General features: G+C 43.2%; 1 protein-coding gene across 3 annotated transcripts in view; it reads right to left on the bottom strand.

The window, feature by feature from the left end:
• Positions 1-12,957: 12,957 nt before the first annotated feature.
• Positions 12,958-14,351, bottom strand: part of osbp2b (oxysterol binding protein 2b) — a 42,208-nt gene continuing 40,814 nt past the window's right edge. For 2 of the 3 annotated variants that reach the window (XM_030104802.1, XM_030104800.1), the window contains exon 14: positions 12,961-13,391. In XM_030104802.1, coding sequence (XP_029960662.1) covers positions 13,249-13,391 — 143 coding nt within the window. In that variant the 3' untranslated portion in view covers positions 12,961-13,248. Of the gene's footprint in view, positions 13,392-14,351 lie in introns of all 3 variants that reach the window. The other variant, XM_030104801.1, reaches the window with a different exon arrangement.

Here is a 14,351-nt window from a genome sequence, read left to right as displayed (position 1 = left end):
GGGGAGCAGACGGCGCCCAGAGCTTCCTGTTGGGAGGAAGACGCCAGGTCAGGACGTTCTCCCCCAGCGAACAAGCACCAAGTATGCAGACAAAACACTTCTGTTATCTCGGAAGAGCCTGCTGTTAATGCTTATAGAAACAGTTAAACATTCACCTTTGCGCCGATCGTTTCCACCTCCAGCCGCTGTGGTTTTCTCTGCCTCTCATCTTGAGACTTTGATGAATTTCTAAAAAAGAAGGAAAAGCAGCAGATCTGCATTTGGATGGTTGTGAAGAAAATCATTAAAACAGGGTCAGTGGGACAGTTCAAACATAAAGTTAGGTCACAGATGAGGTCTAAATGGCACGTCAGTGAGTTTGGATGGGATCGTGGCAGCATGTTAGTACCTCGTCTATTTTTCAGACGAACATAATTTACCTTTCCCTCAACAACTTTGCCTTGCACCTGTTGGGTGGCACAGATTGTATAACAATATGAACACAGGTGATAATTCTTATGCATTATTAAAATATGATGGGCTCAACCGAACTGTTTGTTGTTTTTCTTAATACCTTTCCAGCTCAGCCGTCAGCTCTTCTTCAAACTTGCAGGCCAGCCGAGCTGCAGTCTGCTCCTTCCACTGCGCCATGCTCCTCTGAACCTGCTGCAGCTCACAGTCTTTGGCTCTCAGCTGCCTGCGGAGAGACGCAGCCACTCCTCCTCCGTCCGCCGCTCCGTCACTCAGGTGAGCCCATTCCAGGCGGCTCAGCTCCTCAATGTGCTCCTATCAGTGGAGCAGGGAGCGAGTGATGCTCCGTTAGGTGAGGTTGTATATTCACACACGAGCAAGAGGAGGTGCATGAAACACACCTGAATGAGTCGTTCTTTGATAGAATTCAAGGCCTGATGTCTCTCGGCTCTCAGCTGCTGCCTCTGGATGCTCAGTTCTCTCTCCTGAAACCAAACTAACTTGAATATTCGCACTCAAGTAGACCTTTACTGTGTGTGATCCAAAGTCTCACCTTGTCTTTCCTCAGCAGCTCGTTGGACTGTTTCTGTGACTCCAGCTGCTGCAGGAGGTGGCTGATGAAGCGCCTCAGCTGCTCCCGTACTGTTTTCAGGTGTTGGAGAGCCTCGGCTACTGTAAAACTGCACCGAGTGGCGATACAAGCGTTAACCGCTCATCAGCTTACGTCTTATTATCAACTAAGTTTTCTGCATGGCACTGGCTTGCTAAAACGAGTGAGGATGCATGTTCAGACTTCAAATCACACCTGCTCTGAGGATCCTCGGTATTTTCATTGTTTCCAGTTTGCCCCACTAAGAGATGGAGATGCTGGCACTCTGCCTCCAGCTGCTGGGCCCAGACTCCCAGCTTCTCCTCCACTCCGGCTCTGATTCGGTTATGGCTGATTTCCCGTTCCTCCAGCTCGGCCCGGAGCCTGTCCGTCTCCTTCACCGCCAGCTCAACGTCCTGCTGGAGCTGCAGCACCGTTCCCCGACTCTGCTGTGAACACAAACGAAACACAGCGTCACCTTCTCTCAATGCCACATCCCTACACGTGTGTCCAGAAGCGATGGCTCTCTGTGGTTTTCCTGCACCTGCGCCATGTTTGCCTGCAACCGCTGCACCTCGGCCTGATGCTCCTCTTTCAGCGACTTACAAACGACCGCCAGCAGAGACTCCTGCTCTCTCTGCTGGGCACGGCGCTCAGTCTCCAGCTGCTGCAGCTTCTTAGAGAGACAGAAAAACAAACCTTAAAAAGGTAGACTGAATCTGTCATTAAACTTTTCAGTACTGTGATACATACTGTTTTCAGTTCCAACACTTCCTGCTGAAGACCCTGTGCTGCACTCCTTTCTTGCTGTATCTCATTTCTCCAGCTTTCCAGTGTTTTTCTGTTCTGCTCCTCCAGTGCGGCACACTGCTGAACCCTCTCAGCCTCCCACTTCAGCCTCTCCTCCTTTACTGCTTCGTGCACCTAGAAGTGGCACAGCAGGCAAGCGTGATGAGAAGAGCTCACACACCTCAGGCAGAGCGTTATGAAAACACTACACCGACTTCCTCTTCACGTTGTTTTGCCTTTTCCTTCTGCTGCTGCAGGGATTCCCTCAGCACACTGATTTCTTCTTCTTTTAGCTGCCAAAATGAGAGAAAGAACCATGTGAAGGACGTGCCTTTAATTCATCATTCATACTGCAAACAGACGTGCAGCTGTCTATTTCTTAGCCGTGACACTTTAGCTTTAAAGTACAAAGAGAAAACGTTCTATGAATATTTTGTTTTGATGAATGACATGTTTGAGGCTCCCCGCTCACCTGAATGACACTCTGCATGGACTTCATATGTTGAGTGAAACAACGATTTTGCTCCTTTAATGCATGTGCTTTCTCCTCTTCAGCCTGATTTTTAACCTTTAAAGAAATGTATGTATTTTTTTCTGGACTGTACATGATTCAAGCATTCGAAAATTTAGTTTTATCTTTCCCAGGATGAGAAATCCTCACCACATACCATCATTTGGCGGCCCTGCTCCTGAGCTTCCTTCAGGTCAGTTTCCAGGTGCTGCAGCGCCCCCTTCTGTCCATCCATCTCTGTTTGGAAAGCGCCACACTGCTCCTTTGAATCCAGCAGCTGCAGCTCTTTTTGGGCCAGCATTCTCTCCAGAGCGGCCACCCTCATCTTATTCTCCCCCAATTCATCCTGCAGCTTGCTCACTTCAACCTCGAGGGCCTGACAGCAGGAGAGGCAGAAATAGATTCATAAAAGTTGTATTAAATAGACAAAAGGGATAAATTGCGCTACCTTAATCTGCTCTGTTTTCTCCGAGTGTTTTTCCTCCAGAAACGTGCATCTGTTCCTCAGTGATTTCTCGGCCTCCGTGGCCCTCTGGAGCTCCTCACAAGTCTCCTCCAAGTTCTGCTCCAATACCATACAACACATGTCCACTCATTTAGACAAAGACAAAATTATTCTTCATACAACAGCTGACTGTCAGTATTTAGAGAAAAAACACACAGGTAGAACAATGAACTCAGAACTGAATGATTCAAGGTTTGCTTTTTAGATTCTGCTACAGCAACAATTATTTTATTGCAATTAAGCAGACTTAAAATCAAACAATATCAAAAATTCAACCCCTCATTGTTCAGCATTATCACTTGGGCACTTTTATCCACCCAGTACCTCTTTAATGGACTCCAGCTCTTCTCCGGCACGACGTTGCTCAGTGAACAGTTGTGTTTTGGCAGCTTCCAGCTGTCTCTCTATCTCCTCCCTCTCCAGCACCGACACGTGGACGCTGCTCTGTTTGTGATAAGGGTGGAGAAACAAGACATGAGATGCAGTGAGAAAGAAAATGAATTTAATGCTAAATCTGTCAGGGTTTATTACCCTGTCCATGCAGGATCCATGGTTTGGCGCGTGGCTCCGCTGGCTCAGCGCCGTCAGATCCTCAGCGTCTCTAACCTCGAGGCTCCTGGACTCTTTCTGCCGCTGGAGTTTCTGCAGCTCGCAGCTGCAACACACATTGTTTTATAATTGAAAAGAAATCCCCTGGACAGAGGAGAGGATTATGTTGATGCACGAAGAAAAAAATAGAAGCCAGGATATACCAGAGAGACTCCTTCTCCACCCTGCTGTCTCTTAATACACCCTCCAGAACCCTCCTCTCCTTCTCCATCTGTGCCATCTTTGTAGTCAGCCGCTCTAAACCCTGCAAGGCATGCTGGGAAATAAACCATTAACCATCAGTGTGAATGATTCCTCCCAGTTTTCACATCGACTCCCACCATGATGTGTTACCTTCTTTTTGTGCCGCAGCTCAGAGAGGCAAAGCTCAGCGTCTCTCAGCTGAATCCTCCTCAGAGTCAGAGCTGCTTCTTCTTTCTCACATTTCTAAAAAACACGAAAAGACACTGAACAACATCTCACACATATATGCAGAAGATGTTATTAAACCGGAATGAAATGTTTTACAAAAACACAACGGGATGTTCATTCCTACCTGTCGGAGGTTGGAGAGTCGAGTCTTCAGCTTGATCCAGTCAGACTGCGATGTTCTCTCAGGTCTGGACGTCCCACTATAAAGATTTATTTCCTCGTCTGTGTCCCTGTCACTTGGAGAACACACACATACAAATACACAGCATATACAGTTAGAATTATATCTTTCAGGAGTCTTTTAAAACAATAAAGGATAGAAATGTATTTATTCATAAATTACCTGTCAATTTCTCTTCTGCTTTGTTGAACTCTACGGACAGAATTACTTCTGTTTTGTCTGAGGGAAGATCTCTGAACTTTGTCAGCACAAAAAAAAAGAGAAATGTGGTGACACTTTTGTTAATTTAGGCTCTAAAAAAAAACCCCTAAAAGTTAAATCTTATTTCACCAGATGTAGACTGAGGTTCACTGTCCTCTGGTGTGAGTTTGTCACAGTCGCTCTGGGTGGTGCAGGGGTCACTGGGGTCAGTGACACACTGAATGAGAGACCGCCATCCTTATCGGGGTCACACACAAATGAAGGTAAAAATCCAACACTGTCTCTGTAACTTCAGTGTTTTTTTATTGCTTTGATGAAGTTCACCTCTTACCTGGGCTCTGGCGGATGTGCTGCCTGACGTCCTCTGTGCAGACGGTATCCAGGTCACTGTCGATGTGCACGGAGTCAAAGCTCAACACGGGTACGCCTGTGAACAAGCAGCCGACACACACACTGTTTTGATGGGGCCGATTCCCAGGAGCGCCGGTGAGGACAGGGCTGCAAGCGGAGTGCACTACCTGCCACACATCTGGCCTTTGGAGAACAGCTGTTGTTGTGCTGAACATTTTCATGGTCCGTTAAAGCGTCTGCTCCGAGAGAGATTGAGAAACAAGCAGGGGAAAAAAAAATCAAAGGTGGAGCTGATGTGTGAAGCAATCTTATCATATGTGATTGATTGATTTATGATCTGGGAACAGACTGTGTCTTTACCGTTTGTTTTCGATGTTCTTCTCTCAACAGGAATAAAGTTGTTGCTTTCTTCAGTCTGACAGAGTTCAGTCCGGTCGATCTCCTCTTCTCCGGCTTGTGGCACAGCCACCTCCACCATCTCCTCACTGAAGCGCTTGAAAAAGTCTTCGGTGCAGATGCTGTCTGACGGCGGCTGTGTTTCTCCTGCCATCCCCGCGTCCTTACAGGAGTCCCCGAGCAGCCTCTCCAGCCTCCAGATGACCTGCTCCCTCCGGGATTCAGCTGTGGACCGCTTCTCTCGCCTCTTCCCAGCTTCCCAGCTGCCAGTGGCATTTTCTGATGTACAGAAGAGGGAAAAATGTGTTGCAAATATCATGCATACAGGATTATTGTAATCCTCGCTGAGAAAAAAGTCTCCAGCAGATGCAAGATGCTGAAGTGACAGCATCCTGAACATTACAAAGTTCTCCTCTGATGACACTGATCTGAGTACCTGAGGTTTGCTCTGTAGTTGGGGTGTGCATCAGTTCAAGACAAGACATTGGAGTGTCATTGGTTTGAGTTGTACTTCCGAGGCCTGTGTCTTTGCTCAAAGACTGGCTCCATCTATAAGCTATAAAACAACAGAGAGCATTAGATGATTTCAATCTCAGATAAGCTGCTCCTCATGACATGATTTACCTGCGTCGCTGCGATCGAGCGCCCGAGAAATGACCCCAAGCATCACAGGCTGCACCTACAGGAATAAGACTTGTCAGATTTGTTTCTGACTGCACATGCTGAGGCTGTACTGCGGCTGAACTGCAGGGAAATAAGTCCCCAAAAGGATCAATAAAGTCCACTTTCTCTGTCCTCAAAAAGAGAGAGAACTGCAGACCTGCAGCTGATCAAGTTGAGCATCCATTGCATCTAGAAGGAGGTCACAGTGGTCCAGTCTGAGATCAGAACCCCATTTAAATCCACTGTTGTCACTGACATCTGTGGAAATAACCAAAATGTTACATAAACTTCCCATTCAGTGAAGTCATGTTGCATTTCTGACCTGTGTGAAGCTTGTCAGCATCCTCTTCATTCCTCTCTGCTCTGTTGTCAGCCATGTCCTGCATCTGCAGACAAACACAGAAACATCAGATCCCGTCTGAGCCTGGTTCAGCCTGACTGCACAGCCATCGCAGGATGGGAGGAGGGGGTTTATGTTGCTCTGTTGTCCAGGAAACCCAGACTATTTAGCTTGTTAGCAAGACAAACTGACTTGTTTTCACTGGGGGAGCTATAAATCCCAGTCTGTACCCCTCCCCAAAATGAGCCAAAGTTAACACAAGGTCCACCCCAATCCTCTGATGTTGGGTTTCATCTTCCTCTCTCTCTCTTTCTCTCTCTCATCTTCAGCCAGTTTAAAGGACATTGAGAAGCTTCTCAATAAGGAGTGTACAAATAAAACGTGCTTTAACATAACAAGGGCTGCTAGTCTGAAGGTGTGCATTAGCGTTAGCATGTGCACAAAGTCACCATTATCTTAAATCACAAACAATAAAACAACTGTTTTTGCATTATTTTTTTAAAAGTAGGACAAAAACCTGCCAGACTTACAGTTCCTGATCAGACCAGCTCCTCTGTTCCGCACCAGCAGCAGCAACTCACTCTGAGCTGATGCACACAGATCCACTCTGCACCGCACTTCTGATGATTGACAGGAGCTTCCCGTGCCATGGAAACCGTCAACAGTAAACCCGCACGCGGGCAGACGTTCCACGCAGGCGCACTGGCGCAGGACTGTGGTTTAACTTCACGCGCCAGAATTCGCGCAAAACAGACATGGAAAGCCAAAACAGTCACAATTCGCCACTAATCCAACGCGTCTGATCCTAAAAAATGCTCGTTTTTAATAAAACGGGCGTAAAACACGCGCGTTTTATTTATTGTTATACATATTACAGTGTCAAAATGATTTAAATGAAAGTGCATAATGTGAAATAATGTTAATATTTACACTGAATGCTTAATGATTAAATATGATGCACTTTATTTTGTTTTGCAAAGAACAAAAGAGCTTTAAAACTGACACATTGCCGCCAACTCCTCACTCAGGAACGTTTTAAATGATGTCATCTTCTAATTTGTATAGAGGCTCATTTGCATATCTAGGCCAAATTAGATTATGACGTCATTTAAAACGATACATTGTTGCAAACTCCTCAGTCAGGAAGATTCTAAATGACATCTTCATACAGAAAGAAGGAACCATATTGGTGCAAAGTGAGTCACGTGAAGTGACAGAGCTACAGCCATAGAGTCCTGATCATTCAAAGGCAGCTTTTAAATGGAAGTACAGATATCTATTGTCATTTGTGTATTTGTTTCATTTTGTGAATGTAGAAATACTATCTACAGTTACAAATCAAATTTGATTGGTGCCTTGTCTCATGTTATCACACAGCGACATTTGAATAATTTAGATTGATTTGTCCTTTATTTGTCCCACAGGGGGAAATGCAGTGTTCCAGCAGCACAGAGAAAAGAAATAGAAATGGAATAGAAATGTGAAATGTGAAATTTACAAAGCCCAACCATACATAGAAAAATTTAATATAATTCAAATATAAATTTATGATAGATATAATTAAATAACAGATGTAAGCTAACTGACATAATTAAACACAATTTAAATATAAAATTAAGACAGGTATAATTAAATAACAGATATAAATTAACAGATATAAATCAAATATAATGAAATATACCTTTAAAACAGGTACATATGTACACTATAATAATAATAATAATAATAATAATAACAACAGATACAAATTAAATATAATTTCAATATACAGTTAAGACAGACACATATGGACAATATAATAGAAAAATGTGTGAAACACAAAATATATACAAAGGATTTTCACAGAGCTGAATGGATGATGGATGATGATGGATGATTGCACTGTCTGTCTGTCCCTCTGTCTGTCTGTCTGTTAACAACATAACTTCCAAACTATGGGACGGATTATGACCAAATTTTTGCAATTACTAATTCAAGTATTTCTTCGCTGATCCTTCGTTCTGGACTTCATTCATCATGATTCTGGGCCTGAGAGGCCCCATAGTCCCTCTTGCCTAGGGACCCCAGGGGGTCTAGAAATATGGATTTCATTCCATATAGAAACACCCCCGGCGCCAAAACAACATGAACACAGACTGCAGAAGCAATGTATGTTCTTTTCTAACATGCTGTTCTTTTAACGTCCATATTTTGTGAAATCAACCATGCTTGACACATTTATTGTGAAACACAACACTAAATACATTTGGAATTATTCATTTCTCTCTTTTTTCCCATCATCCCTGCTATTAGATACATGTCAAATGTAACTTCTAATTATTTAGTAGTTTTGTGTGAGGTAGACTCTATATTAATTGTTACACTTATAGACGTTGTGGTTAAAAAAATTTAATGTGGCAGAAATGATCAGAGAGCCATTATATAATGAATCAGGAGGTATTACCAGTACTTGTAATCCACCTCCCAAAGTACTATAACATCAACAAATTTGATTGTTCATCTTTCTAAGTAAAAACTGAAAAACTATAGAATCTAAAAGGCAAGACCGGACTAATAAAGATAAGGCTTTTCAATTTGATTTATTAGCATCCTTGTGTTTGGACTTATAAATAGCAAATATTACAGTGAATTTAAACGTGCCAAACTAATTTAGACCTACCTTGAGTGTCACTTGTAAAACATGAGCTCTACCACTCCTAAATTCTCCTTGAACACCACACTAGATTGTATTAGGATGATAAATCCACTTCATTTAATGAGAATATTCATTTATAGGCTTTGTCCTGCTGCTGTGTAGGTTGAACTGCAGCACCTCATATATTTGCACCTCATATATTTCAGTGGTGCGTCACGATTAAATGAACAGATGTCGACCTGAGTAAAAATGGAGCCTTGAATCAGTTGAGAGTGAAAATGGATGTTCATGTTGCTCTTTATTCCCACAGATATGTTGATTTCTATTTCATATAAAACCAATATTTAAAATTTGTAAATTATTCAGAATTCATCCATCTGAAAGAAATAAAATCAGACAAATACCATGTGTCAACAATAACAACTTTATTATCTTTTTTTTTCATCAGGGTGTCTTTGTTGGTTAAAGACATTGTTATACGAATATAAATTAGGAGGGAAATAAAGATCTTTAAAAAAAAAAAGAAAAGAAAAGAAACAACCTCATTTTAATTTGTTACACCTGAATACACGTGTGTGTATTTGATAGGTAAGAGCATTAGTCAAGGCAGGTCAGTCTGCAGCAGGCCGCCGTCGTGACGTTCGTCACTCATTCACGCCATCATCTCACTACAAAGCCACGAGTCACAGTCCAGTGAGGAACGGGGTTCAGTTCAGTTCAGTTCAGTTCAGTTCAGGCAAGGCAAATCAAACCTCCCAGCTTCTGCTTCAAAACCGAGCGGCATCAAATGAAGAAGCCCACACTGAAAACGCCGACGTTGGAGCGATGGCACCCATGAGAAAGAAGCAATCAGAACAGAAAATTAAAGCTAAGAATCACAGCAGAGTGAATTAAAAGTTGTGTGAGATAAGATGAGAGGGGATTCACATTACAGCCCTCTGAGACGAGGGAAGGCAGATGAAGAGGGCTTTGTTTTTTAAGTCACTCTCTACTTTGGTTGTTTCCCCTCTTTCAATGTCAGCCATGAACCAACAAATACATATTCCGTACGCGTTACTGCTGCAGCTGTCTGAACGCCAGCTGGCAGGTCACCGAGGTCAACGCTATGTGGAAATATAGTGATTAAAGCATAGAGTGAGCTCTCCGTTATCATTTAAAATATACTATGTATTCTCAAATATAAAATCATCTCAAACATATTAAAGTAACTCTCTAGTGAACTGTTTCCTCGCCACCTCGTCTGACTGTGTACGATGATGCAGAAACACTTTCAGTGTCCCAGACACAGTGATGTGACTAAAAGCTTCTGTCAGTGCCTTGTTTTTAGGTAAATGCTAATCGCCTGACAAGACAGGAAACAAAGCAGGAGAGAAAAACCAGTGAAATAATTCAACATTTCAGGAAACCTGGACTCCTCTCTCAGCTGACAGTAAGGCTACAGCGAGCAGCTGCTCCGCTTAGCAGGGACAGTTTGTCCTGTTCTGCCCAAAGGTGAAAACAACAAACACCGCCTGTAATATGGAAAAATAAATGACTGGGTTTTTTTTTCTTTCTTATCCTTCGCCTAAATGCATGCACCTGAGGGTTACCTTCAAACTCTTTAGAGGCAAAATGAACAAATTAAAACTCATTGCATTTTTAATTAAGACTTTTAGAGATGCTGGTTGGCTAACTTTTTATCTTTGGGAATTGCGATGGCTTTTTGTTTCCTTGCGGTATTTGTTGCTAAACCAGAGGTTTTCATAGTGTGGGAGGATGAGCTGCTTTCACTGAAACCAAAGAGTCTCTTTCAGCTTTATTTTGAATGCTTTGACATGTTTTTCCACATAACAAAACTTTACTGTTAAAGACAATAGTCACAGTGAAATGCATCAATTTAATTCTAAATATGTAATAAGGCTGCATTTACAGTCTGTTTCATTATTTCTTCTCAGAAACTAGAATCACACTGGGAAACAACTCCCACATTTTTCCTGCTGCTGCCCACCCTGATGCTCCCTGACGACGCCCGCGAGGGCCCTGCCCCACACTTTGAAAACCAATGTGCTAAACGAAGCTGCTGGCCGTAACCTTACATTTGCTGCAGGCCTGAGAGCAAACAGTGGAGACGTCTCCTGGGAAAAAAAACCATCACTGTCATGATTCCTTTCAGTTTCTGGACAAGATATTTAGTTACTGATCAAAACAATCACAAATCAAAAATATATTAGAACTTTTATGCTTAAAGGAAAAAGAAAACATCTTGTTTGTGCAAAAAAATAACATCGATCATCATTTCATTATCAAATAATAGATTCACTGATAAAGAGTCTCACAGATAAACATTTTAAGATCTGATATTAAGACACTGAAAGACTGAAGAGAAGAGCTCTACTGTGAAACAGTTTTCTTTCATCCAGCGCTTCGTCACATCTTCATGGCCTGCACGACACTGGACATGACCCAACAGTGCTATCAGTGCAGATTATAAAACTTCATTTCGGAGGGGTAAGACCGGAGTGATTTGGGCCAAATTGAGGTGCCTCAGGGTTAAATTTCATCTACGCAGAATCAATCTGGATTAAATTTTTGAACTTACAGCAAATCCTTCAGGCTCAGTCAGTCCCGCCTTCAGCTCTGAGCTCTGCTGTACAGATCATTTGATACTCAGATTAATAGAATTATTCTCCATTTTACAGTATTATCACAAAAATATTCACACAAACAGGCTGGGTGGTAGATACAACACCTCCAGCTGTGATTTCTACATTCCTAACAATAATTACAAAAAATACTAACTGGTTTTCAAAACTCTTGTCGCCGTAGACTTGTAGTGCACAGGTCAGGGGACTCGTTCCCTTATTCAGTCAGTTGAAGGCAAAAGACTCAGGATACCTTTGTGAGCTGACCCGGATCAGCGAGTCCACAAACGGTGAGTGAGCGGCGTGGAGCCTGGAGCGGCGGCTGGAGGCGGTCCTCCGTGCGGCTCCAGCTGACCGCACAGTGGGAGAGCAAGACAGGAACCAGCCCTGAGTGCTTCCGTGACCTCTGACCTCCCGTCAGCCGAAGCCGCCACGGGCTCCTCAGAGAGTCTGCTCCAGTCTCAGATACAGTAAAATCCCACGGGACACGGCAGAGCTACGGACTAGTGAATGATGGGAGCGTGTGGGTCTGGAGTGAAGCACACAGCATGGTCCTGGGCATTCTGAGCGGCCATTACTGAGAGTCTCAGTGATCGTGTGCAGTCCTCATATTTCTGCACGACCACCGGGGAAGATGTCAGAACGGTCACAGAGGATACAGGGTGTGTCGCTATGGGGGAGCACCAGAGAAAAAGGTAAAGTACAAAGTGAAAATTACTCAACAGCAACACAGATATGCTCTAACCTCTAATCATCCACAGTGGAAAGTGCGTCTTCTTTCTATTAGAGTGATATGGATGCACTAATGTGTCACGGCTAAAGGTTTAAACTACCACCGCTGATCAGAACCACGGATGGAGAATGTCTGGAGCATGTTGAGATGGCCGAGATGCACTGAAGCTCAGAGGCAGGTCATCGTCGCACAAGCAGCCAGAGTGACTCTACATAGACCAGCTATTGAACGAACTCACTGGACGTACCTGAAGGGAAACTCCAACATTCACACTGAGTAAAATAAAGATTCGGCCCTGCTGCATATTACACCACTTCAAACCAATCTGAGCTAAAAGAGATTTTTTTTTTTTTTTTAAATTGACTTACTAGATCAACAATCAAACCTATGATTTGTTTAAAAGAGCTAAATTTGAAGAGTGTATTGAATCACGTTTTCCACTTATTTTTTAATTGTCGATAAGTTTAATTTTTTCATGTTTTGCTGAGTTTGAGTGACACTTTGACTCTCCACAGTTAAACTAAGAGATTTCCAACACTGCACTCATGTCTCTGCCTCTTTGCTAAGCAGCAAAAAATAGACAAATACTTGATATCCTAACCTTGAGAGAAGAAAAACAGGGAGGTAATTTAAGGTTTATAGAGTAAATCCACATTAATCTCTATTGTGTCGGATAAATCAGAGGCTGAGAACACAAGTCTTCCCTCAGAAATACTGATATTTGTTCTGTTTGATTTTGTCTGTCAATAATCAGGAGCTGCTTTGATATGGGCTTTAATCCTATTGGTAAAACTCTGTCATGGACACAGAAAAGTGCATTGTGGGTAGCATTTACAGAGCACCGGAGCATCGGGACTGTGCAGGTGCCTTTATTCTGTGGTGTTACAATCTCATTATCTCACATCCACACACACACATACACACACACACACACACACACACACACACACACACAATATCTCACTGCTGCTTCAGGACAGTGTCAATGAGGTCTAGTCAGGAAACACCCCACTCTTCTCCCCTTTTAGAAAAAAAAAAAAAAAAATTGAGCGAGAGTGTACATTTGGAGGTACAGTGTAATCCGAGGAGGTGTGAGACGAACACATTCTCATGCTCACACGGGTCCGCACGGCGCTCCTGGGCCAGCTACACTCCCTTTGCATCGGGACCAGGAGACGAGCAGATCCCTGTCCCATGAGGTTTGGTGTGTGTCTGTGTGTGCGTGCGTGTGTGTGTGTGTGTACGTGCGTGTGTTTTCCCGGGTTAGAAGATGTCAGGACACATGCTCCAGTCCTGTTTATCCTTCGTCTCCCAGTAACCTCCCTTGTACACAAAGTTTGTCTCTCCAGTGATGGAGTCTCTCCTCTGGTGGAACCACAGCGGCTGGTAGCCTTCGTATTCTCGACCTGCGGGGAGAAGAACAGGCGTCATTCACCCGGCGACGTTCAGTCGCCGTCTGGTGGAGAAGCCACACTCGCAGGCAATTCACCCAGCAATCGATTCACCTTCATACAGACGTGTAGATGGAGAGCGATCACTCATTTGGGATAGCACCAAATGTGAACTGAGCTACTGTGAACGGTGAGCAGGTTGGAATTAAAAGCGTCAATTAAAAAAAAAAAAAAAAAACAGATGAACGCAATATGTGAAACGTAAAAGCCTGAATCAATAGAGTTGAAGGAGAAAATTACAGTCATTCTGGAACTGCCTGAACTGAATAATGAATCTGATCCTTCAAAAAGAAAAAAAAACAAAACAAGCAAAACCAGTGAGAAGCTGTAGCTTTCTAATGTGTTTACACATGAAGAGAATTAATGATTTAAGCTTAATAAATCAGCTCATTTGGCATCCATTTTGCAAAAGCATGAGGTGTGATCATACTTGACAGGTGTCATCCCTATTAAACTAACGTCAATGTTCATTTGTAGAAGTGTGAGCGTTGCTACCTCAACCCGAGCACGGTGCCACATTGATGCAATAGTCTTCTAAATGTATTCAGGATTGTCGCAGAAATGATCAAAACTCGAATGCATTCTAAAGATTATGAAATCCATAAAATTGCTTTCTGTCCTTTATGAGATCTCTAGACCAGTGTGAACGCAGCCGGAGTCAGCTCTACATGAACAAGGCTTTAACTTGTTGGTAAAAAGCACCGGAAAAGCGCAGAGAAATGTCAAATGAATCACTTGTGAATGTGGCTTCACCACAACACACTGAAGGAACTCTCAAAGCTGAATCCGTTTTCACATGTAGCGGTTTACTGAGGCCAGTTAGGGATGATAATGTCACATGTATGCAGGAAAAAGTGCCGTTTTTGTTTTTTGTTTTGTTTTTTTTCCTGAGTCACTTTTTTTGGAGCAGTTGAC

This window comes from Salarias fasciatus, chromosome 12, assembly GCF_902148845.1.
Source record: "Salarias fasciatus chromosome 12, fSalaFa1.1, whole genome shotgun sequence".
In the NCBI taxonomy this organism is placed as follows: domain Eukaryota; kingdom Metazoa; phylum Chordata; class Actinopteri; order Blenniiformes; family Blenniidae; genus Salarias; species Salarias fasciatus.
This window is presented reverse-complemented; position numbering and strand designations above follow the sequence as displayed.